General features: G+C 46.0%; 1 protein-coding gene across 4 annotated transcripts in view; it reads left to right on the top strand.

Annotated features, from left to right (window-relative positions):
* CNTFR (ciliary neurotrophic factor receptor) overlaps positions 1-27,638 on the top strand; it is a 471,005-nt gene that overhangs the window by 293,682 nt on the left and 149,685 nt on the right. For all 4 annotated transcript variants that reach the window (XM_066602302.1, XM_066602300.1, XM_066602298.1 and 1 more), the window contains one exon: positions 21,177-21,407. In XM_066602302.1, the coding sequence (XP_066458399.1) occupies positions 21,177-21,407 (231 nt within the window). The remainder of the gene's footprint in view (positions 1-21,176; positions 21,408-27,638) is intronic.

The raw sequence follows: 27,638 nt of genomic DNA, 5'->3' as shown, positions 1-27,638 counted from the left end.
GTCATAGACTTGCAGAGACATTGAATGGATCATAGACTCATAGATCTGCTACATGGACCATGGACTTGAAGACTGGCTAAATGGACCATAGACTTTGAGTCACTAAATGGATCATAGACTTGTAGACTCACTCAATGGAGCATAGACTTGGAAGATTGGCTACGCTAACCATAGATCCACTAAATGGACCTTAATGTTAAAAGCCACGAAAATGAATTGTAGGTTCATAGTCAGTAAATGAACAGTAAACTTGTAGAGCCAGTGATTGGGCTATAGAGCTTAGAGCCAGTGATTTGGGCCATAGACCTGTGGAGCCATTAAATTGGCCGTAGACCTGTGGAGCCACTAAATGGGCCGTAGACCTGTAGAAACACTAAATGGGCCGTAGACCTGTGGAGCCACTAAATGGGCCGTAGACCTGTGGAGCCACTAAATAGGCCATAGACCTGTGGAGCCATTAAATGGGCCGTAGACCTGTGGAGCCACTAAATGGGTCGTAGACCTGTGGAGCCACTAAATAGGCCGTAGACCTGTGGAGCCACTAAATGGGCCGTAGACCTGTGGAGCCACTAAATGGGCCGTAGACCTGTGGAGCCACTAAATGGGCCGCAGACCTGTGGAGCCACTAAATGGGCCGTAGACCTGTGGAGCCACTAAATGGGCCGTAGACCTGTGGAGCCATTAAATGGGCCGTAGACCTGTGGAGCCACTAAATGGGCCGTAGACCTGTGCAGCCACTAAATGGGCCGTAGACCTGTGCAGCCACTAAATGGGCCGTAGACCTGTGCAGCCACTAAATGGGCCGTAGACCTGTGCAGCCACTAAATGGGCCGTAGACCTGTGCAGCCACTAAATGGGCCGTAGACCTGTGCAGCCACTAAATGGGCCGTAGACCTGTGCAGCCACTAAATGGGCCGTAGACCTGTGGAGCCACTAAATGGGCCGTAGACCTGTGGAGCCACTAAATAGGCCATAGACCTGTGGAGCCATTAAATGGGCCGTAGACCTGTGGAGCCACTAAATGGGTCGTAGACCTGTGGAGCCACTAAATAGGCCGTAGACCTGTGGAGCCATTAAATGGGCCGTAGACCTGTGGAGCCACTAAATGGGCCGTAGACCTGTGGAGCCACTAAATGGGCCGTAGACCTGTGGAGCCACTAAATAGGCCGTAGACCTGTGGAGCCATTAAATGGGCCGTAGACCTGTGGAGCCACTAAATGGGCCGTAGACCTGTGGAGCCACTAAATAGGCCGTAGACCTGTGGAGCCATTAAATGGGCCGTAGACCTGTGGAGCCACTAAATAGGCCGTAGACCTGTGGAGCCACTAAATGGGCCGTAGACCTGTGGAGCCACTAAATGGGCCGTAGACCTGTGGAGCCACTAAATGGGCCGTAGACCTGTGGAGCCACTAAATGGGCCGTAGACCTGTGGAGCCACTAAATGGGCCGTAGACCTGTGGAGCCACTAATTGGGCCGTAGACCTGTGCAGCCACTAAATGGGCCGTAGACCTGTGCAGCCACTAAATGGGCCGTAGACCTGTGCAGCCACTAAATGGGCCGTAGACCTGTGCAGCCACTAAATGGGCCGTAGACCTGTGCAGCCACTAAATGGGCCGTAGACCTGTGGAGCCACTAAATGGGCCGTAGACCTGTGGAGCCACTAAATGGGCCGTAGACCTGTGGAGCCACTAAATGGGCCGTAGACCTGTGGAGCCACTAAATGGGCCGTAGACCTGTGCAGCCACTAAATGGGCCGTAGACCTGTGCAGCCACTAAATGGGCCGTAGACCTGTGGAGCCACTAAATGGGCCGTAGACCTGTGGAGCCACTAAATGGGCCGTAGACCTGTGGAGCCACTAAATGGGCCGTAGACCTGTGGAGCCACTAAATGGGCCGTAGACCTGTGGAGCCACTAAATGGGCCGTAGACCTGTGGAGCCACTAAATGGGCCGTAGACCTGTGCAGCCACTAAATGGGCCGTAGACCTGTGCAGCCACTAAATGGGCCGTAGACCTGTGCAGCCACTAAATGGGCCGTAGACCTGTGCAGCCACTAAATGGGCCGTAGACCTGTGCAGCCACTAAATGGGCCGTAAACCTGTGCAGCCACTAAATGGGCCATAGACCTGTGCAGCCACTAAATGGGCCGTAGACCTGTGCAGCCACTAAATGGGCCGTAGACCTGTGCAGCCACTAAATGGGCCGTAAACCTGTGCAGCCACTAAATGGGCCGTAAACCTGTGCAGCCACTAAATGGGCCGTAGACCTGTGCAGCCACTAAATGGGCCGTAGACCTGTGCAGCCACTAAATGGGCCGTAGACCTGTGGAGCCACTTAATGGGCCGTAGACCTGTGGAGCCACTAAATGGGCCGTAGACCTGTGCAGCCACTAAATGGGCCGTAGACCTGTGGAGCCACTAAATGGGCCGTAGACCTGTGGAGCCACTAAATGGGCCGTGGACCTGTGGAGCCACTAAATGGGCCATAGACTTGTAGACCCATTATTAGCATATCATGACTTTCTGTTGTGACATCTCTTAATTGAAGTTGTTTTGGTTCGTTCTGTCACTTCTCATTACTCATTATCCGGTCTGATGGTCCATTGTTGCTCCATGGTTTCCATATCATGCACTGTTAATGAGGCCTTAAAAGCCTGTGCTGATGTCTGGAATGATTCAGAATTAATAAGCTGTATATGTCCCTTACATTGGGGGTACAGAGTTGACCACTGGGGTCTTCATGGTGAATTGTGATGGGCGTGCTGCCATCTGCTGCTGGACATTTGAGTTCTTCAGTGCCAGCTTCTTTGGTTCCTTGCTGTCCCCAGCGCTTGCCCCATAGAGCCACAGATTCCCTATCATGAATTGATTAAGACTAGCAAAGCTGGAGCTTGTTCTTTGCTCTGACCTACAAACTTCTTTTATTTAACATTTCTTTTGAAGTTCTTTAATATCTAAATATTGTTGGTCAACCGTCCGCAGTGTTGGAGTCATGATTGGTATCAGCACTTAGTTTGCAGACTTCTTTTCTGCTCTCCATGGTGTCCTGAGCGAGTTCCTCCAGTGTTCCCCCTATAATACTGTCCTCCTGCTCCCCCGGGACAAGCGTCTTCTGAGGACTGCAGACCACTTATCTCCTGCTGTTCTCACAATATGCTTGGTGACAATCTGACGAGCCCCAGCGGGATTCTCAGCCTGCACCGCAGCAGATGAGCTGAGCTTTTCCGTCTTCACATCTTGACATAAAACACAGGGTTTGTCACGGAAAGCAGCGCTGTGTTCTCACCTATTGATTGGCTCAGACAGACAAGAGCTGGCAGGGAATGAAATGGACAACGTCAGGCCCAAACTAATTACCCTGCAGCCAGTCAGCAAGCTCCTCTGCGGGACTCCATTGCATGGTGGGCAAGGATCCATCGGCAAATATTCCATGATTTAACCACTTCCAAAGGGGGTTTCTGTCAACATTAAGCAAGGGTTGTTTATTCTTAGGTAGATTCACTGCTTGGTCTAAAAGGGTATAGTGGGTAGCACAGAGGCAGCTCTGGGTGGTCTTTGTATTCTGCATGGCTGTTTTAAACCTTTTTGGGTGCCATACTGTTAATTAAACCCAGCCTAAGGTTTATGTCATATGGTTGCCCTACAAGATGGGGAGTTGAACAATAATTGGAATCTACTATTTATGCCTGGAGTCTGTGCTTGGCATAGCATGTGATGTGTACCAAGTTTGACCTGAGTCTGTATATTTGTGTATTGACTTCAAGTGCCATAGAAAGGATTCAGTCTAAGTGAAAACCATAGAAATCTTGAAGGTCCTAGACTTTGCAAGAGCCATAGCAGTTTTAAAGGACCTAGTCATGGCGAGAGCCATAGAAATCTTGAAGGACCCAACCTTGCCAAGACTGGGTCCTTCAAGATTGCTATAGCTTTTGCCGAGACTGGGTTCTTCAAGATTGTTAGGGCTATTGCCAAGACTGGATTCTTCAAGATTGTTAGGGCTATTGCCAAGACTGGATTCTTCAAGATTGTTAGGGCTATTGCCAAGACTGGCTCCTTCAAGATTACTATGGCTTTTGCCAAGAGTGGGCCCTTCAAGATTTCTGTGGCTTTTGCCAAAGCGAAGTCCTTCAAGATTTCTGTAATTTTCAACAAAACCTGGTCCCTCAAGATTATTAGAGCTCTTGCCAAGACTGGTCCTTTACGATTGATAGGGCTCCTGCCAAAACTGGCTCCTTCAAGATTACTATGGCTTTCGCCAAATCGGAGTCCTTCAAGATTTCTGTAATTTTCAACAAGACTGGGTTCTTTAAGAGTGCCATGGATGTTGCCAAAAGCCATAGAAATCTTGAAGGAACCAGTCTTGGCTGCTGACTGGACAACTCTCATGAAGACAGCTTGGAATGTCTGCATGTAGACCTCATAATCTAATATGCAATGTAAGGAAATCTCCTTTTTTCCATAATCTCAGCTCAGATCTTATTACTCCGGTGTCTGCAGCTGGTGTAATCTCCTATCTTGACGAGCATCCTGACAGCGAGGACGGCGAAGTGTTGTTCTGTGGGCTGATGCTGAGATTGGAGCTGTCACATTCAGACAGAAGAATTATGTAGAGCTGGATGTAATCATACGGCACATCACCGAGCGGCGAGAGCGGTCCCTGCTCCGGCTGCTTAACAGGGCCACTTGCAAATGAGAAAAAGATGTCTCCCGGGGTTCAGGGCTGGGACTGCGAATCAGAATATAATAAGAGCTTTGATATTTCCCGGGATGACTGCAGATGAACTCTTTGTAAATGCAGCTTCACTAGAAGATCCATCATTTACTGCTGTAGTAAAAGTCCTCGAATGGCGAGGACATAAATCCGAGAAAAGTCCCCGTTGCTCCCATTGTGTAGGATTAGTGCCTGTGTCCCAGTGATTCTGGATTACAGGTGAGATTACGTCACATGCCGGACCTCTGGACACCTCAGATGTGTCTGACACTTGTGTTTCTCCTACTAATTTGCAGGTTGGAGTGCTGTGGATCCGGACAAGGCTTCGTCATGCTCAGTGGGGCTCATCCACATCCGCTGATCCACTAGAATCCGAACAAGCTACTTATAGATTTGTTTGCACGGCGCAGACGAACATCAACAGGGGGAGTCCCCATAGTGTGTGAAGGGGATTACAGAAATCCCTGTATCATGCAGGCCATGCAAATAGTCTTCACACATGAGGTTTTAGTGTGGAATCTGCTGTGAAATCCTTGTCCAATCCGACAGCGTTCACCCGCGGCTTCATACATGCGGATCTGAAGGCTGCGCCATTTTGGAACTGCGGCACAGACTTTTCCAATCTGCATGGACATGCCAATTCTTGATGTGGTTTCTGCACCAGGTGACCGCACACAGATGTGCCCCACTGAATGGCGCTAATTCTGCATCTGGATCCACATGCAAATCTGAAGTAGAATTCTAATAATCCTAGATTTCTGCTGCAGATTACCATGGCCAATCCACGTTGGAAAATCCAACACCAATCTGCGACAGCAAACTCCACGTGAACTATTAATGACCTGTCATTAGGATAGCAGCCTGGCACCACTGCCAATCAGCTCTAAGCTGGGCCTTTCTGCTCATGCATTGCGCTGATTTCTGAAAGAAGCAAGCAGCTCCATTCCCAGTACAGTGGCCAGACATGGTATTACAGGCATTGAAGTGAATGGGAACTTGTCCTGCAATACCAAGTGTGACCACCGCAGTGAGAATGGAGCTGTCTGCTTCCTGCAGAAATCAGCTCAGTGCTTACAGCTGATCAGCCGGTGTCCCAGGTGGACCCTCACTGACTTACTTTTGTTGGCCTATCCTAAGGATAGGTCATCAATAGTTTACAACTGGACATCTGTGTTAGAAGGTCTGTCCATCACACTCAACGGAAGAAATACTGCTGGGTGGGTACTATAACATAATTTAATGAACCCCGTTATAAGTGGCACATAGTAGGGCGATGGGTTGTACAGTCTCCCTAGCATGTCAGGCTCTCTCTGAACCTGTGTAGCAGTCTCTTGTGTTATAAGGAGTAACAGGTCTGTGCAATATGAAGAAGCAGTATCATGTACCGCAGGAAAGAACATGATATGGATGTTTGCCTAGACAGGATGTCAGACAGTTGATAGGTGGCCTGAACTAACGCAGGAGGAGAAATAACCACCAATATGTCACCCTGCTTCCGTCCTGTCCAATGGATGGCCAAGTTCTTCTGTACTTTATTGATAAAAGACTATTAAGAACCAGTCATGTGTAAGGCATCACCGGGGGACAACAGCGACGCTCGCTCATCAATGTAAGAGGAGTTACAGACAACAGCTACCATGAGGAGTCCGACCGCGCAGCAGATTTATGGGCACTTTCAGATGCTCTCCGTTGGTCATCAACCTGACAGATATAGACAGGGACTTAACTCACTGACTGAGTGAGAACTGAGAGGTGTACAGTATGGTGACAAACATATTAGGACCCCCACCAGTCCGGTGATGTGTGAGCATTAGGTATAAAGGAGAGGACTACACAGGAGGCCCCAGTACGGAAACCATCAGATGTCACCAGGTTTAGAGCTGACAACGGGGTCTGGTGGTGGGATGTCACCAGGTGTAGAGCTGACAACGAGGTCTGGTGGTGGGATGTCACCAGGTGCAGAGCTGACAACGAGGTCTGATGGTGGGATGTCACCAGGTGTAGAGCTGACAACGGGGTCTGGTGGTGGGATGTCACCAGGTGTAGAGCTGACAATGGGGTCTGGTGGTGGGATGTCACCAGGTGTAGAGCTGACAATGGGATTTGCTGGGGGGATGTCACCAGGTGTAGAACTGACGAGTCTTGTGGGGGGATGTCACCAGGTGTAGAGCTGACAACTGGGTCTGGTGGTGGGATGTCACTAGGTGTAGAGCTGACAACGGGGTCTGGTGGTGGGATGTCACCAGGTGTAGAGCTGACAATGGGGTCTGGTGGTGGGATGTCACCAGGTGTAGAGCTGACAATGGGATTTGCTGGGGGGATGTCACCGGGTGTAGAACTGACGAGTCTTGTGGGGGGATGTCACCAGGTGTAGAGCTGACAACTGGGTCTGGTGGTGGGATGTCACTAGGTGTAGAGCTGACAACTGGGTCTGATGGGGGGATGTCACCAGGTGTAGAGCTGACAATGGGATCTGCTGGGGGGATGTCACCAGGTGTAGAGCTAACGAGTCTGGTGGGGGATGTCACCAGGTGTAGAGCTGACAACGGGGTCTGGTTGTGGAATGTCACCAGGTGTAGAGCTGACAACGGGTTCTGGTGGGAGAATGTCATCAGGTGTAGAGCTGACAATGGGGTCTGGTGGTGGGATGTCACCAGGTGTAGAGCTGACAACGGGGTCTGGTGGTGGGATGTCACCAGGTGTAGAGCTGACAATGGGGTCTGGCGGGGGGGATGTCACCAGGTGTAGAGCTGACAATGGGATTTGCTGGGGGGATGTCACCAGGTGTAGAACTGACGAGTCTTGTGGGGGGATGTCACCAGGTGTAGAGCTGACAACTGGGTCTGGTGGTGGGATGTCACTAGGTGTAGAGCTGACAACTGGGTCTGATGGGGGGATGTCACCAGGTGTAGAGCTGACAATGGGATCTGCTGGGGGGATGTCACCAGGTGTAGAGCTGACGAGTCTGGTGGGGGATGTCACCAGGTGTAGAGCTGACAACTGGGTCTGGTGGTGGGATGTCACTAGGTGTAGAGCTGACAATGGGGTCTGATGGGGGGATGTCACCAGGTGTAGAGCTGACAACTGGGTCTGGCAGGAGTTGTCACCAGGTGTAGAGCTGACAACGGGGTCTGGTGGGGGAATGTCACCAGGTGTAGAGCTGACAACGGGGTCTGGTGGGGGGGTGTCACCAGGTGTAGAGCTGACAACAGGCTCTGCTGGGGGGATGTCACCAGGTGCAGAGGTGACAATGGGGTCTGCTGGGGGGATGTCACCAGGTGTAGAGCTGACAACGGGGGTCTGATGGGGGAATGTCACCAGGTGTAGAGCTGACAACGGGATCTGACGGAGGGGGGTCACCGGGTGTAGAGCTGACAATGGGTCTGCTGGGGGAATGTCACCAGGTGTAAAGCTGACATTGGGGTCTGGTGGTGAGATGTCACCAGGTGTAGAGCTGACAATGGGGTCTGGTGGGGGAAAGCCACCAGGTGTAGAGCTGACAATGGGGTCTGGTGGGGGGAAGCCACCAGGTGTAGAGCTGACAATGGGGTCTGGTGGTGGGATGTCACCAGGTGTAGAGCTGACAACGGGGGTCTGGTGGTGGAATGTCACCAGGTGTAGAGCTGACAACGGGGTCTGGCGGGGGGGATGTCAGCAGGTGTAGAGCTGACAATGGGATCTGCTGGGGGGATGTCACCAGGTGTAGAGCTGACGAGTCTGGTGGGGGGATGTCACCAGGTGTAGAGCTGACAACTGCGTCTGGTGGTGGGATGTCACTAGGTGTAGATCTGACAACGGGGTCTGATGGGGGGATGTCACCAGGTGTAGAGCTGACAACTGGGTCTGGCAGGAGTTGTCACCAGGTGTAGAGCTGACAACGGGGTCTGGTGGGGGAATGTCACCAGGTGTAGAGCTGACAACGGGGTCTGGTGGGGGGGTGTCACCAGGTATAGAGCTGACAACAGGGTCTGCTGGGGGGATGTCACCAGGTGCAGAGGTGACAATGGGGTCTGCTGGGGGGATGTCACCAGGTGTAGAGCTGACAACGGGGGTCTGATGGGGGAATGTCACCAGGTGTACAGCTGACAACGGGGTCTGGCGGAGGGGGGTCACCAGGTGTAGAGCTGACAATGGGTCTGGTGGGGGGATGTCACCAGGTGTAAAGTTGACATTGGGGTCTGGTGGTGAGATGTCACCAGGTGTAGAGCTGACAATGGGGTCTGGTGGGGGGAAGCCACCAGGTGTAGAGCTGACAATGGGGTCTGGTGGGGGGAAGCCACCAGGTGTAGAGCTGACAATGGGGTCTGGTGGTGGGATGTCACCAGGTGTAGAGCTGACAACGGGGTCTGGTGGTGGGATGTCACCTGGTGTAAAGCTGACAACAGGGTCTGGTGGGGTGACATCCCACCAACCAATCAGTAGGGGACATCATAGTGCTTTTGGACCTTCCAGAGTCCACTGTAGGCCATGTTATTGGGAGACCTTGTAAACTGACAGAATGTGGACAACGAAGCCGTGTAGGAGCTGTGAAGACATCACACACATTGTCTGTTCTCGCTCATGAGATCTCACAGGACATTGGAACATCCATTACTACCAAAACCCTCCGTAGGGAATGGCTTGTGAAGGGTTACCACAGACGAGTGGCTGCTCAACATCCCAGCAGTGAATACACAGTGGCACCTGCGATGGTGATTAGAACGTCGGACTGTGAGTGGAAGCAAATGTTGGGGACAAATGAATCACAGGACACTATCTTCCAATCAGATGGCCATACTTGCCTGGAGTTTGGAGGAGGTTCTGTTATGGTGTGGGGGTGTTTCTGCTGGAAAGGAGTAGGGCCATTGGTTATAGTGAAGTCCATCCTGAACGTCAATGGGTACAGAGACATTCTGGACAATTTGGCATTACCTTCCCTGTAGTATTACCCTGGGACAGCTCCGTGTCATTTCTAGCAACATTGAGCACCATGTCATATGGCACACAGCCTTGAGGCTTGATTTGAAGAGCAGAATGTCTGCAAACTTCATTGGCCAGCCCAAAGTCTGTCAATATTGAGTATATTGTACTCCTCACCAAAAACTGCCAAAAATATCAGTCCAAGCCCCTCATGCCCAATATCTTAATCTCCTAGACAGGTATTTGTGGCGGGGCGGCCATTATTGTTTGGATTAAAGAGCCTGGAGGACTAGTACTTTTGTACAGACTCTGAACATTATATCCATAATACATAATCGCCACTTCAAAATCTAAAACAGGTCCAAAATAAGATCCTTTCTCAAAACTCTACATTAGAAATGTCCCTCCTTGGGCATGGCCTCCATCAGAGCTATGAGTTCTCCAATCCTAAATGAAGTCAAAGGATAAGTGAGCCCCACAGTGTCCCTCCGATTGCTTCTCCTTGTCTCTTGACCAGAGTGAGGCCAGCCTTAGGCCCCCAAACTAATCAACCAGCTGAATGTTAGACAGTAATCCACTCCACTCATCATGTGATTCAAGGGTCCACTTCTAGTCCTATGGCCCCATCAGCTTTTGGGCCCTCATACACAGCACAATCCCTGATAGTGGAACTAATACCTTTCATACCTGTGCCCCAACTGATGTATTAGAGCTCCCGGAGACCTTATTATCTGTGATTTCCATAACATACACCTTGAATTATGTAATTAGGAGACCATCAGGAACCTCATGGGTGGGACTTATGCAAATTAGCTTTATGGATGATGTTTTCTGAGAGTTTTATGGGTGTTTTTGGGTTGATCCAAGGTGAGACGGAGGGGATTCCAATGTAGGAAGGTTTTGCATAACATCAAGGACAACTTCATAGAAAGTCTTTTATCCTGTCTGTGTGTTGGGAGGGGCCAGAATAACCTGAGGGTAAGATTTTATTCTTGTTGTTGCCCTGTTTGGATCTACACCCATGGCCACCATGCTGTATAGCAAACTGTGGGAATTCCTGTCCCCGGTTATTGAGCTTGAGCAGAAGCCATGCTAGTCACAGTTGTACTACTACTTCCAGCATGGCCTTGTTGGCTCAGCTGCAGATGGAGATGTTGATTTTGCCGGCGGGGACGTTGCCATCTTTATCTCCTCTCTCGTTATCTCTTCTGTAATAAAATTCCCTCTTGTTCCTCTAAGGAGCCGCTTCCTCTGATCTCATCTCTTGTTCCCTGGAGGTGGCGCTGCGGCTCTCCAGACAAGGAAAACAATTAGCGTGACACTTTAATTAAGAGATGAACAGATGTGCGCAGCTCTCACCGGTAACTTACAGAGCATCACGTTCACGATTTCTCTGCACTACAAAGTATGTTCAGTACTTGTTAAGACATTTTATGGAAGGAGGCCACCAATAAAACATAGAAGTAGCAGTAATAAGGCGTCTCGGGGTGGAGAGTGACGCCCGCTCCAGCTGGAGCTCATAATCCCATATTTTACCTTTCTACTCTTGCAGTTACACCTCACAACTTTTCAACAGTGTACATTTTTTCACATTAAGCCACTCCTTTAGTGTCTCCTCGCAGCACTAGTGCCCATTAGATATCAGTTCTACACTGTGATAGTGATTACAGTGCAGTTACCTCCAGTAATCACAGCTGATATATTCTCTAATTGGAGTAATCCATTTTCGGTTTTTTTTCTTTCTCTATCTGGGACCAGGCCATCAGGAAGACTTCTTCCAGCCACACCCTATCTTTGCAGACTTGCCCCATCCTGCTGCTATCCCTAGTGAAGCTTTTGGGAACCACCCATATCACTAGTGCCCTTTCTGTGGCTGCACTTAGTAATAGTGCCTCCTCTATGGCCGCTTTTAGCAACAGTACCCCCTCTATGGCTTCAATTAGCAATAGTGCCCCCTCTGTTGCTCTGCTTTAGTAGTAGTGCCTCCTTTGTAACAAAACTTTAGTAATAATGCTCCCCCTGTTCTCCCACTTAGTCATAGTACCCCCCTGTATGACTCCCGCTCCATTGAATTCAGTGGTTTTGTCCAGCAGCAGCAGTAAAGCACTAGCATGGTAATCAGACAAACTAGTAGTGCCAGACGCAGCACTCTGTACAGAGGATAGCCTGACCCCTGCCCTTTTCCTGATCTCAGAATACAGAGCAGGAGACATGGGGAGGAGTCAGGAGGTGCAGCCTCCGACACTAGTGTGTATAATAAGGTGTTGGTATTCTGCTGCTGGACCACCAGGATCACTGGAGTGGGGGAGGAGAATTGGGATGCTCTGCATGCGTCCAAGGATGGTGGGACAGCCCCCAAAATATGTGATTGTCCCACCAAATCCAAAATGGTTGGGAGGACTAAACAAACTATAACACCTTTAGGGACTCTAATCGTGGAGTGTACCTGGACGATTGTCTCCATGAAGATGATGTTTGGCATACTGGTGCCAAGCATGTAGACCGAAATGTAGAGTTCCATGGCGGGAAAGCAATGTCAAGTGGGACTTTAAGATTATGGCAGTAAAGGTAAAGAACAGCTCTCTAAGACCCAGAATTATGTTGACGTTGGCTAATCTGAGGTGTCATGTCTATGGTGTCCTCCCCTTCACCACCCATAACCCCTTGCAAGGAGGTGTGGACTTCACTGCCCAAATATGCAAGTTGTGGTCTTGTGTATGGTCCTCGATAGATAGTAAGCTTGAGTCTGAGATGTGGCTAGGATGGATCAGGCACCGTAACGGGCAATGAGCACCCGTTCAAAATTGGTATCAGAAGACAAAGTCAAGAGATTGCGCTAGAAACGGGACACAGATATTCACAATCAAGGAAACTGGAAGGAAGACCAGGAGAATCACCACTATCGCAGATCCAGGAGCCTGATGTCATGTGCCGTGATGGCTAATGATCCACCATCTGGAGCTGCAAACAGCATCTAGAGAAGAGTGGCGGCTCTGACACTGCTTGCCTGGTTGGAGGACCGCCATAGAAGCTCATGAAGGCCCTTGGTGCCTAGGATATACCAGTTGCCAGTTTGGCTGATCTAGTTTACCAGGACACTTCCAGTTATGCCCCAGAGCAATCTGGTCTGGTTCTAAACAGAGTGGAAATCTATGGGAGTGATGTGGCGGCATGTTAGACCAAATGTTGAGGGATGTGATGCCGCTATCCACACTCCCCCTATATGTAGCCCCACCAACACACGACCGCCATCATGGTCATGTACTGACTTGTTGAGTGTTAAGGATGGTAGACGTACACACAATAGATCCTAGTGGTGGACCACTATCTGCATGTGACCCAGCACACCACACATGATGATGTCACTAGTACTCGTCATACTAGTACCGGGCTCACGGAAACTTGTATTTAAAGTGCGTTACCTTATGTCTTTTTTATTTGTGGCTGTGAACGCTAGGTAGCAAGTCCGGGCATTGCCCTATTAGCCCATGCCAGGCAGGTGGCGGCATCCTGTAATCCTAGGAGTCGTTTCGGCGCAGCGTTGCAGATATTAAATCAGTTATAACCCTCTGATATCTCTCATTAACCCTATTAGAGATTAATATGGCCGACATCGCTGCGGCCTCGTGATACATTAATCACCACACACGCCGCATAACGAATCATTATAACGAGAGTCACAATGCCATCGCTGCGCCGCACTCACTGACACCGTCTCACATCTGCTGCGTATTATCCGTGGTCACTGATGTCATCTGCTCTAATTTCACCATTCTAATAAGTAATTGTGTATTTTAAGTGGGCGGCGGAGAAAAGAAAAGGACAAATGGCTCTTACAGAAAGTACCATAACGAAGAAGTGCTGTTCTAGAGAACATACAATAATTATACCGCATTATACCAAACACAATGGAGTATACAGATAAGGAACAGCAGGGTGTGTACTGTGACCGTGTGTTGTATATAGAGGGCAGTATTATAGTAGTTATATTCTAGTACATAGGAGGCAGTATTATAGTAGTTATATTCTTGTACATAGGGGCAGTATTATAGTAGTTATATTCTTGTACATAGGGGAGTATTATAGTAGTTATATTCTTGTACATAGGGGGCAGTATTATAGTAGTTATATTCTTGTACATAGGGGGCAGTATTATAGTAGGTATATTCTTGTACATAGGGGGCAGTATTATAGTAGTTATATTCTTGTACATAGGGGGCAGTATTATAGTAGGTATATTCTTGTACATAGGGGGCAGTATTATAGTAGTTATATTCTTGTACATAGGAGGCAGTATTATAGTAGTTATATTCTTGTACATAGGGGGCAGTATTATAGTAGTTATATTCTTGTACATAGGGGGCAGTATTATAGTAGTTATATTCTTGTACATAGGAGCAGTATTATAGTAGTTATATTCTAGTACATAGGAGGCAGTATTATAGTAGTTATATTCTTGTACATGGGAGGCAGTATTATAGTAGTTATATTCTTGTACATAGGAGGCAGTATTATAGTAGTTATATTCTTGGACATGGGAGGGCAGTATTATAGTAGTTATATTCTTGTACATAGGAGGCAGTATTATAGTAGTTATATTCTTGTACATAGAGGACAGTATTATAGTAGTCATGTTCTTGTACATAGGGGGTAGTATTATAGTAGTTATATTCTTCTACATAGGGGGCAGTATTATAGTAGTTATATTCTTGTACATAGGGGGCAGTATTATAGTAGTTATATTCTTGTACATAGGGGGCAGTATTATAGTAGTTATATTCTTGTACATAGGGGGCAGTATTATAGTAGTTATATTCTTGTACATAGGAGGCAGTATTATAGTAGTTATATTCTTGTTTATAGGAGGCAGTATTATAGTAGTTATATTCTTGTACATAGGGGGCAGTATTATAGTAGTCATGTTCTTGTACATAGGGGGTAGTATTATAGTAGTTATATTCTTCTACATAGGGGGCAGTATTATAGTAGTTATATTCTTGTACATAGGGGGCAGTATTATAGTAGTTATATTCTTGTACATAGAGGGCAGTATTATAGTAGTTATATTCTTGTACATAGGGGGCAGTATTATAGTAGTTATATTCTTGTACATAGGGGGCAGTATTATAGTAGTTATATTCTTGTACATAGAGGGCAGTATTATAGTAGTTATATTCTTGTACATAGAGGACAGTATTATAGTAGTTATATTCTTGTACATAGGGGGCAGTATTATAGTAGTTATATTCTTGTACATAGGGAGCAGTATTATAGTAGTTATATTCTTGTACATAGGGGGCAGTATTATAGTAGTTATATTCTTGTACATAGGGGGTAGTATTATAGTAGTTATATTCTAGTACATAGAGAGTAGTATTATAGTAGTTATATACTTGTACATAGGGGCAGTATTATAATAGTTATATTCTTGTACATAGGGAGCAGTATTATAGTAGTTATATTCTTGTACATAGGGGGGCAGTATTATAGTAGTTATATTCTTGTACATAGGGGGCAGTATTATAGTAGTTATATTCTTGTACATAGGGGGCAGTATTATAGTAGTTATATTCTTGTACATAGGGGGCAGTATTATAGTAGTTACATTCTTGTACATAGGAGGCAGTATTATAGTAGTTATATTCTTGTACATAGGAGCAGTGCTATAGTAGTTATATTCTTGTACATAGGAGGCAGTATTATAGTAGTTATATTCTTGTACATAGGAGCAGTGCTATAGTAGTTATATTCTTGTACATAGGGGGCAGTATTATAGAAGTTATATTCTTGTACCTGGGAGCAGTATTATAGTAGTTATATTCTTGTACATAGGGAGCAGTATTATAGTAGTTATATTCTTGTACATAGAGGGCAGTATTATAGTAGTTATATTCTTGTACATAGGGGGCAGTATTATAGTAGTTATATTCTAGTACATAGAGAGTAGTATTATAGTAGTTATATACTTGTACATAGGGGCAGTATTATAGTAGTTATATTCTTGTACATAGGGGGCAGTATTATAGTAGTTATATTCTTGTACATAGGGGGGCAGTATTATAGTAGTTATATTCTTGTACATAGGGGGCAATATTATAGTAGTTATATTCTTGTACATAGGGGGCAGTATTATAGTAGTTATATTCTTGTACATAGGGGGCAGTATTATAGTAGTTACATTCTTGTACATAGGAGGCAGTATTATAGTAGGTATATTCTTGTACATAGGAGCAGTGTTATAGTAGTTATATTCTTGTACATAGGAGCAGTATTATAGTAGTTATATTCTTGTACATAGGGGGCAGTATTATAGTAGTTATATTCTTGTACATAGGAGACAGTATTATAGTAGTTATATTCTTGTACATAGGGGGCAGTATTATAGTAGTTATATTCTAGTACATATACAGTAGTATTATAGTAGTTATATTCTTGTACATAGGGGGCAGTATTATAGTAGTTACATTCTTGTACATAGGAGGCAGTATTATAGTAGTTATATTCTTGTACATAGGAGCAGTGCTATAGTAGTTATATTCTTGTACATAGGAGGCAGTATTATAGTAGTTATATTCTTGTACATAGGAGCAGTGCTATAGTAGTTATATTCTTGTACATAGGGGGCAGTATTATAGAAGTTATATTCTTGTACCTGGGAGCAGTATTATAGTAGTTATATTCTTGTACATAGGGAGCAGTATTATAGTAGTTATATTCTTGTACATAGAGGGCAGTATTATAGTAGTTATATTCTTGTACATAGGGGGCAGTATTATAGTAGTTATATTCTAGTACATAGAGAGTAGTATTATAGTAGTTATATACTTGTACATAGGGGCAGTATTATAGTAGTTATATTCTTGTACATAGGGGGCAGTATTATAGTAGTTATATTCTTGTACATAGGGGGGCAGTATTATAGTAGTTATATTCTTGTACATAGGGGGCAATATTATAGTAGTTATATTCTTGTACATAGGGGGCAGTATTATAGTAGTTATATTCTTGTACATAGGGGGCAGTATTATAGTAGTTACATTCTTGTACATAGGAGGCAGTATTATAGTAGGTATATTCTTGTACATAGGAGCAGTGTTATAGTAGTTATATTCTTGTACATAGGAGCAGTATTATAGTAGTTATATTCTTGTACATAGGGGGCAGTATTATAGTAGTTATATTCTTGTACATAGGAGACAGTATTATAGTAGTTATATTCTTGTACATAGGGGGCAGTATTATAGTAGTTATATTCTAGTACATATACAGTAGTATTATAGTAGTTATATTCTTGTACATAGGGGCAGTATTATAGTAGTTATATTCTTGTACATATACAGTAGTATTATAGTAGTTATATTCTTGTACATAGGGGGCAGTATTATAGTAGTTATATTCTTCTACATATACAGCAGTATTATAGTAGTTATATTCTTGTACATAGGGGGCAGTATTATAGTAGTTATATTCTTGTACATTGAGGGCAGTATTATAGTAGTTATATTCATGTACATAGGGGGCAGTATTATAGTAGTTATATTCATGTACATAGGGGGCAGTATTATAGTAGTTATATTCTTGTACATAGGGGACAGTATTATAGTAGTTATATTCTTGTATATAGGAGGCAGTATTATAGTAGTTATATTCTTGTACATAGGGGGCAGCATTATAGTAGTTATATTCTTGTACATAGGGGCAGTGTTATAGTAGTTATATTCTTGTACATAGGGGCAGTATTACAGTAGTTATATTCTTGTACATAGGGGCAGTATTACAGTAGTTATATTCTTGTACATATACAGCAGTATTATAGTAGTTATATTCTTGTACATAGGGGGCAGTATTATAGCAGTTATATTCTAGTACATATACAGCAGTATTATAGTAGTTATATTCTTGTACATAGGGGGCAGTATTATAGCAGTTATATTCTAGTACATATACAGCAGTATTATAGTAGTTATATTCTTGTACATAGGGGGCAGTATTATAGCAGTTATATTCTTGTACATTGAGGGCAGTATTATAGTAGTTATATTCATGTACATAGGGGCAGTATTATAGTAGTTATATTCTTGTACATAGGGGGAAGTATTATAGTAGTTATATTCTTGTACATAGCAGGCAGTATTATAGTAGTTATATTCTTGTACACAGGGGGCAGTATTATAGTAGTTATATTCTTGTACATAGGGGCAATATTATAGTAGTTATATTCTTGTATATAGGAGGCAGTATTATAGTAGTTATATTCTTGTACATAGGGGGCAGCATTATAGTAGTTATATTCTTGTACATAGGGGCAGTGTTATAGTAGTTATATTCTTGTACATAGGGGCAGTATTACAGTAGTTATATTCTTGTACATAGGGGCAGTATTATAGTAGTTATATTCTAGTACATATACAGCAGTATTATAGTAGTAATATTCTTGTACATAGGGGGCAGTATTATAGTAGTTATATTCATGTACATAGGGGCAGTATTATAGTAGTTATATTCTTGTACATAGGGGGCTGTATTATAGTAGTTATATTCTTGTACATAGGGGGCAGTATTATAGCAGTTATATTCTTGTACATTGAGGGCAGTATTATAGTAGTTATATTCATGTACATAGGGGCAGTATTATAGTAGTTATATTCTTGTACATAGGGGCAATATTATAGTAGTTATATTCTTGTACACAGGGGGCAGTATTATAGTAGTTATATTCTTGTACATAGGGGGCAGTATTATAGTAGTTATATTCTTGTACATAGCAGGCAGTATTATAGTAGTTATATTCTTGTACACAGGGGGCAGTATTATAGTAGTTATATTCTTGTACATAGGGGCAATATTATAGTAGTTATATTCTTGTACATAGGGGCAGTATTATAGTAGTTATATTCTTGTACATAGGGGGCAGTATTATAGTAGTTATATTCTTGTACATAGGGGGCAGTATTATAGTAGTTATATTCTTGTACATAGCAGGCAGTATTATAGTAGTTATATTCTTGTACACAGGGGGCAGTATTATAGTAGTTATATTCTTGTACATAGGGGCAATATTATAGTAGTTATATTCTTGTACACAGGGGGCAGTATTATAGTAGTTATATTCATGTACATAGGGGCAGTATTATAGTAGTTATATTCTTGTACATAGGGGGCAGTATAATAGTAGTTATATTCTTGTACATAGGGGGCAGTATTATAGTAGTTATATTCTTGTACACAGGGGGCAGTATTATAGTAGTTATATTCTTGTACATAGGGGCAATATTATAGTAGTTATATTCTTGTACACAGGGGGCAGTATTATAGTAGTTATATTCTTGTACACAGGGGGCAGTATTATAGTAGTTATATTCTTGTACATAGGGAGCAGTATTATAGTAGTTATATTCTTATACATAGGAGCAGTATTATAGTAGTTATATTCTTGTACATAGGAGCAGTATTATAGTAGTTATATTCTTGTACACAGGGGGCAGTATTATAGTAGTTATATTCTTGTACATAGGGAGCAGTATAATAGTAGTTATATTCTTGTACATAGGGGGCAGTATTATAGCAGTCATATATTTTTACATAGGTAGCAGTTATATAGTATTTCCTTCCCCTGTTTAGTTTGTGGCCCCTCAGGTTCTGCTGTGTGTCCCTGTATTGTTCGGGGCCCCTGGAGCTTTGCTGATTTTTCTTCTCCAGAGGGTTTAGCAATGACATCAGATTAGTCTGGGGGTCAGAGGTCGGCTGCAGAGTAGAGGTCACCGGATTAGGCTTTGCCAAAAGACATTACTCGGATACCACATGAAAGTGCCGCTAATTCAGTGTAAACTGGGAGATTTTCCCTAGAGTGAATGTATGGAGGATCGGCAGTCCTCTTGGGAAGGGGGAAGGGGGGCATCACTTATAATTGCCTTCCACAATACCCTCACTCCCCCCACTCCCACACACACACACACCTTGTAAATTAAGTATATTTGCCAAATTTATAAACTTTCTTTTGCTTGCAAAAATATGAAAGCACAATGATTTAAGCGAAGGCTTGAGGTTCAGCGAGGAGCCGGCGGGCGCCGCGGGAGCCATGGGAGACCTTTATTGTACAGGTCTAGTTTATGGGTCAATACGGAGGCGAGGGACCCAGGAGAAAGCCAACGACTGTCCGGCCAAGAGAGGTGGAAGGGTTAAACTGATACTTAGTAACAACCTCTCAGGACAGAAGAGATGTGTGTGCGGCTCATCACCTCACACAGGATTGTCGAGACTGTGTACAGTACTTTGTAACAAACCCTCAGCTGTGAGAAGGATTACAGGGGTTTCCAGGAATCGATGACCCACCCAAGGGCCATTGTCTTTTTTTTTTAACTTGGCATCCCCACCCCCTCGAACAAACAGTCCCATGCAAATAACATCACCCCCTCCTTAGATACAACCTTCAATCTTGTGTATAAAATCCCTTCCTATTACCTAGAGGGACGCTACATTATTACTCTCGTGGGGGTATGGAGTTGGCACTATTGCCTAGAGGGGCATTATTACTTTGGGGGCACATAAGAGCTATTTTTATTTTGTGGGGGTACAGAGGAGGGCAGTATTACTATGAGGGCACCGAGAGGGGCTTGGAGGTAGCAGTACTGTAATCACTATCACTGTATAGCACTGGTATATGACTATTACACAGTGACTGCATTATACAGATATAATCACAATCACTGGAGGTAACTGCACTGTAGTCACTATCAGTAGAGGTAGCTGCACCGTAGTCACTATCACTGGAGGTAACTGCACTGTAGTCACTATCACTAGAGGTAGCTGCACTGTAGTCACTATCACTAGAGGTAGCTGCACCGTAGTCACTATCACTGGAGGTAACTGCACTGTAGTCACTATCACTAGAGGTAGCTGCACTGTAGTCACTATCACTGGAGGTAACTGCACTGTAGTCACTATCACTGGAGGTAACTGCACTGTAGTCACTATCACTAGAGGTAGCTGCACCGTAGTCACTATCACTAGAGGTAGCTGCACCGTAGTCACTATCACTGGAGGTAACTGCACCATAATCACTATCACTGTGTAGAGCTGGTATCTATTATATGGTGACTGCATTATAGCGGTATCCTAGATCTGAGTTGCTGTATCTAGGCCCAGCATGATATGCCGTCTCCAATATATATATAGTAGTCACCAACTGACGGCAGGTATGTTGTACTGTAGGTACGTCTGGAGAAGGTGCAGAAACAGAGTTGGATCAAAGCCACAGGTTGTCACCGCGAGGGTGGACTGATGCAACAAGAAACTATTCAGGGGTTAATAACCAGGGGGGCGAACTACAAGACCCAGGTGACCACCAGGAGGAGCTAGGGGTAGTTCAGAGGCAGCGCCGATGTCCGGGTCACAAGTAGGAGTGAAGTATAAATGACATTAGTATGATGTAAAGGCTGGACAGACTTCTGATACGAGGTGCGGTACGCCGTCCGGTTTTCCGTGTTAACCCTGTCTGTGCCGCTTTCATCTCCGTAGGTGCGTCCGTGACACCGGGCTCCTCTCACTCCACCTCTTGTGTCTTGCAGATGTCCACATCCAGTATGAGAAGATTGGTTCCAACGTGGTAATAAAGTGCGGCAACATGGATCCCGAGGCCGCGGTCACGTGGACGGTCAATGGAACGGACATTGATAATTCGCAGCTGAACGGCTCGGCGCTCCTCCTGCATACCGTGGATTTATCGTATAACGGTTTCTACTCCTGCTTTGAAGGGTCTCCGTCGCAGCTGTGGCACCAGACCACGCTGAAAGTGGGCCGTGAGTACCCCATCCATTGCTGTAGTAAAACTCTGATAATCCAGAAATCCCGCGGTGTAACCTCTGAGCCTCCAAGCAAAATCTATAATCGGACCTCCTGTGTGCCATAGATTACACTGGCAGAGGGGCATCGGGGTCCGGGTGTGACTGCTGCCCCCTTATAGCTGTACCCCACCAGCTCCAGCATGCTGGGTATGTGAGGTGGTCTCATCTGATGCTATTGTGATGGCGTCTACATGGTCTGATGAATATTGGCACTGCCAGCTCTGGGTTAGATGGCATCTTGTGGAGAGTTTTATTTTGGCGCCCTGCATTATAAGACAAAACGTTATATATCGCACTGATAGGCAGTCTGCCTGTATTATCGGTATTATGCTCCAGAACCAACGAGTGGATAAATGCAGCACCAGAACCAAGCTCTGTACATAAATACAGCACTATAACCAAGCTCAATATATAGCAGCAGCAGCAGCAGAACCAAGCTCTGTACATAAATGGAACATCAGAGCCAAGCTCAGTAAAGAAATGCAGCAAGTGTTCCCAATAGGGGCCCCCGTAGTAGTTTTCCTCACTGTGGCCCCAACAGTAATTATGATCAGATAGTGGCCCCAATAGTACACAGTGTCACAATATTGGCCCCAGTAGTGATAGTGGCCCCCACAGTGGCCCAAGTATTAATAGTGACCCCTGTACTGGACCTCTGGGCTGCAATCCCATCAGCTCCAGTTGAGCAGCCGGCAGACTGCACTATAGTGTGACCCCTGACCTCTCCCTCTGGTATCTGCCCTGCGTATAGGCTGGCATCTGCGTGCAGGGATGCCAGGGGAGAGCTCAATGTCCGTCCTTTGATTACAGCAAAGCGGCAGCCTGACTCAAGCTGCCGACAAAGTGAGTCACAGTAAGAGATAATACCAGCCAGGGGTGACCCACTGCCCCTCTGAGGTCCTGCGGGCTGCCCCCTGAGGCAGCAGGCTTAGGTCACCTCATGGAAGGGGCTCCCCTGCTCACATAGCCCGATGACCGGGCAGTCAGACATTCCTAGTTACATGCTTGTCCCATCTTGGCGCTGTGTAAAAGGCTCTTAATGCACTACTAATGCACCCCAACCCGCCTGACAGGAAGGGGTCAGCGATCCATGCTTCTTGTCACAAATTCTGCCCTCCCATCAGCAACAGAAATCTGGATCCGTCTGACCAGGGGATGTTCCTCCGCTGCTCATTGATACAAGTTTTGCGCTGTTTTGCCCGCTGAAGTCTGTTTCTCTGAGACACAATGGCGCTGGAACTGGTCGTCCGCTGTTATACCATCCGTGCGGAGGAACAGCGAGTTGTGCGTTCAGACTCGTTAGTTGAAGCTCCAGCGTTTGTATTCAGCTGATCGTGCAGCCTGTTGGTCAGAACGATTCCTGACATCCTCCTCCGACCCCTTTCAGTGATGAGTTGTTTCCGTCCACAGGAGTCCCTTTCGCTGGATGTTTTCCTTGATTGTGCCATTTTTGGTATACCCCCACCCACCCCTTCCCCTTCCTTCCCCCACGGTTGGCAATGAGCCCCCGGCTAGTCCAGCACTGCTGACCGGCCTCGTTGGAAGTCGCTCCGATCGCTGGATTTTCCCATCTAATGTGGATTCACACTTAAACTGATCCGCAGAAAACTTGTCATGTGATTCTATGCTGCACTCCGAGGTCACAGGGGGGAATTACCGTACAGGGCAGCGCCAATCATGGATGAGTCAGGGGCTCCAAAAAAGGTCTGTAAACTCTAATGAAGGGCCACGTTTCTGATAAAGGGGCCCCTCAGTATAGGTTACAGCGATGCAGATCTCAGCCGTCCATCCCTGGATTCTCCGCTTACCTGCCCAGACCACGGGTCATATAAAAACAAGTCTCCTACAGCTTACTGTTTATATTTCTGAAGGATTTACTGATAATTTTGGCAAATCATCAATATTCTATTACCTTTTTATGAGCTTGTATGAGCTGAGCCTCCAGGCACAGGCATAAGGTAATGTGAAAGGACTGCGAGGAAGAGCGATCCGGGCCGCGCCATTCTCTACGGACACCACAGTGCGCTGGGTGGAAGAATACAAATCTCAATGATTTTGATTAAACTTTGAAGCCTCCTCTGAATCTCTTCGTAGGTTCTTCTAAGTGAAACCTCAACCTAATCCTTCCATCTTACAGAATCCATAATGTCCGCGTATTTCCTGACTTGTATGCGCCGATTGTGCTCTGTGTCTCCATGAGTTGACCGTGAGTAGCTCTCTTAGATTGAGGCCGTGGTCCTCTGTGTTGACCCTTGAAGATGTTTCATAACTGGCCAGTGTCCTCACCGGCTCCTCCGTTGGCTTTTGTTTATCATCTCGCTCACGTTTTGTTACTCCTTCCAATCAGCATCAACTCGGCTTGTTTTGTATCCTCAAGGACATTTCATCAGTCTTGCGAGCGGCTTCATCAGTTGAACGGTTGCTCTGAAGAGGCCACTTGGATGAATGGTGGAACGTCTTTGCAGTGTCCAGCTGATTTGGGCTTTGATGAGTGATGAAGCTTCTTTTAGTTGATTTTGCGTTACTACAACTAGATGAACCATGACCTCCAGAATAATACTCCTCAGTCAGTAATGATGACGACATGTAGAGGCGACTCCTACCTTCACGATGGATGAACACGTGGTGCACAAGTTGTAGTAAACAGTAACCGTCTCTACTTGGCCGCTGAATTAGCAGTACAGTCACTTTTAACTTCTTGTACGGCTTTAGAATGTTGCAGCACAGTTTCAAATACTTTGGCCATGCGGATGCAGCATCCAAGGAGCGGGCCCACAGCCGAGGAGACAGCGGGGTAGAGGAAGGCCTTGTCACTGGGCTCTACCATCTGCTCCTCCGGGGTAGCCTCGGGACCCAACCACATTACTGTTGGGGGACATCACTGGGTTGGTAAGCAGAGGTTACCTTAAGTCCAGTTGTCACTCGTGACACCACCATTCCATCCTCTGCAGCAGATCTCTCAGACACAATAAAGTAGTCCACTCACAAGGTAACTTTCTGAACAAGAATCTGGAACGGTCGTTTCTGCTCGTTTACTGTAATCTCTTGAACTCAAATCCACATAAATAGTCTTGGTACAGAAACAACAAGTCAGAGCGGTGCAACAGGCAGGATTCTCGGGGTATCCTGATGATCCACAGTCCGAGTTATCTGTGTGATCCCTCTCCCGGTGACTCTCTCTCACGCTCTATACCGGTCAACACTCACTTTCATTTTTTCTTCTTCTCGCCATGAAACTGCTTGTCCTTCTCTCAGCACTCAGCAGAAGCACCAAGGTCTCCTGGGTAAAATGGGCCCAGGCTGAGTGTAAAGAAGTCGCTCGGCTTCCTCCATATTTTCCCACACTTCGGCCGATCTCAGGGACTCTCCCCAGACTTATTCCACTGACTGCCTTACTGACCTAACCAACTCAACTGCCTGACTTTGCATTCTTGCAAACACATATACATAGCACGATCACATGACCACAAACGATACACACAAAACAATACATTTTCCAGACAGGACTAGACAGACCAGACATTAACCCTCTCAGTCCTGCAACCATTAAATACACCTGAATCAAATGCATGCTACAGACAAGACTCTGAGAAGACAATGGCACAAGACAGGCATAAAACATTATGGAGGGGCCCTACTAACTCTGGGCCACTACACAGACCTACTACTCGGCAACACTGTCTCAAGAGCTTGTCGGCCCATGTGGAATCAAGTCACAGTCTCTTCATTTTCACAGACTTTTTGTAGAATCACAGTCTCTTCGTTGCTCAGCGGGTCTGGCATCACTCCATGGACACTCTCCGCCATTCACAATGGCATGCACTCCATCTCTTTTTAGTGAGCTTCCACTCTTTCCGCAGCCGGTGCGATGACAGCCCGACTGACCGAGCTCTTCCAGGCTCCAGGGCTTATCACACCTTTCACTCTCAGCTGCACCCAACCTCTTCTACACCAGGCTTCTAGGGCTTATCTCCTGGCTCATGACTAAAGGCACAGCCAATCTCGCACCAACTTTTCTCAGCGGTTCTCTAGTCTACAATTGTCAACTCTCCTCAGCAGTTTACTTCACTTTTGCTGCCTACTTCTCTTAAAGGGGTTGTGCCATAATAGACATCACCTATCCATAGGTGAAAAAGTCAGATTGGTGGGGTTCTCACCACTGACATTGCTGCCAATCCCACGAACGGGGGTAACTCACCCACAGTTATACTTGCATTGCACAACTCCAATCATTTCAATGGGGCTAATGGAAAGAGCCGAGTGCACGCGTTCGCTCCGTTGAAAGTGAATGGAGAGGCACCACACATGCGCTACTACTGCTCCACTCAATCTACTCCTCACTGTGAGGTGAGGAGGGGGGACTCTGGACCCCTGTTCTTGGAATCGGCAGGGGTCTCAATGGTGAGAATCCTACCAATTAGACTTTATCACCTTGTCAGACTGACACAACAGTCCACGCTGCTTTACTTCTTGCCAAGCACTACACAACCGCCACTTGTGTGCCACATTACACCATCATACCAAACACAGGCAACACCCTGTGTGGTATGACGTGCCCTACCATGGGTCCATGAGACTCACAAGTCCTGCCTGGCACCGTACTTGGTGATATATAGGGTGCCCCAAACCTTCAGGCTGCCTGAGGCGAAGTGTGATATGGCAGCCCCCAACACAAAAACCCACTCATTTTACAAAATGTATTACTCCAAGAGTCAATACAGAAGATACCCAACACATATTTGAAGAACTGAGACTTGTCCGAAGTGACAGAGTAATAGTAACCCCAGTAGATGCCCCAATAGGAATATTGACCGCTTAATGGAACCAGAAGTTATTGTGACCTCTATAGTGGCCCAGTAGTAATATTGACCCCCATAATTGCCCCAGTAGAAATGGTCACACCCACAGTGGCCTTGATAGTAATAGTGCCTCTCATAGTGGCCCCAGTAGTGATTGTGGACCCTGTAGTGGACCTCCAGCTGAGCAGCAACCCAACATGCATTTACCTCACTCAGCCTGCAGTTCTGACTTCTCCTCCCCGGCGTCTCCACTGCATCCAGGCCGTCACCTGTCAGTAGGAACGCAGATGCCAGGGGGAGAGGTCATGGGTCACAGAGTGATTGCGGCAGCTGCTACTGGTCCGGAGCTGCAGACTGAGCTAAATGCTCATGGGTTTGCTGCCCGGACAGCTCGCAGCTATTTATTACTGGCCAGTAAAAAATACTGGCCATTATTACCAGCCAGTTGGCAACCCCTGTGCCGCCCCTCTGAGGTCCCTGAGCAGGCTAAAGTCGCCTCATGGTAAGGGAGCCCTTGGTGACATACAGCTTCTGATGGCCATTATGACTGCGATTGAGCCCACACAAATGTCCACGGGCTACAACAGAGACTACACGAATGTCCACAGAGGCCACAACAGAGACTACACACAGATGTCCACAGGGGCTACAACAGAGACTACACACAGATGTCCACAGGGGCCACAACAGAGACTACACACAGATGTCCACAGGGGCCACAACAGAGACACATGTAACACCCCAATACACTTACAGTTGGTACAGCTGGAGGCCTTTTGTTGTCACAGTGATGCCACACTCTATTCGGACACTCCGGATGATGATGACGCAGAAATAACGGAGACGAGTCCAGTATAGTGAAGTAAACTGACAGAGAGCAGTTTTACTAACTTTGATTTCAGTAACCAACAGGTTAACTTTACAACTTTCTGTGAAGGGCTTTATCTCAGGTGAACAAGGATGTAATATAAGACAGGCACGATACAGTAAGATGGATTTGATGATTCGCTGGTTTTCAACGCGCTCTCTCTAATATTAACTCAAGATTGATGGATTAGACAATGCTCCTCACAGTGAAGGTTAGATGAATGAGCTTACCTAGGATTTACCTGAAGGTGTACTTATAAAGCAGAGAATAGGGACTATATGCCAATCCTGGCTTTGGCTTCACCGGGTAGCTGTAACTCACTGTTTGCTGAAGATGCACCTCTGAAAGGGTCTTCTGGAACTCTGCTGTAGATTAGCAAGGGAGCGGGTCGTCCACCGCACTCTACCTCGGGTAACTCGCTGAACACTCCTCTACGACCACAGAACTGCAACCTCCTCCTTACACTCTCCTGGCTGAGTCTGCTAACTGCTCTGTGTCACTTCCTTTTAGCACCTCTCT

Source organism: Eleutherodactylus coqui, chromosome 5, assembly GCF_035609145.1.
Source record: "Eleutherodactylus coqui strain aEleCoq1 chromosome 5, aEleCoq1.hap1, whole genome shotgun sequence".
NCBI classification, from domain to species: domain Eukaryota; kingdom Metazoa; phylum Chordata; class Amphibia; order Anura; family Eleutherodactylidae; genus Eleutherodactylus; species Eleutherodactylus coqui.
Note: the sequence above shows the minus strand (reverse complement) of the source record. Positions and strands in the feature narration are given on the sequence as shown.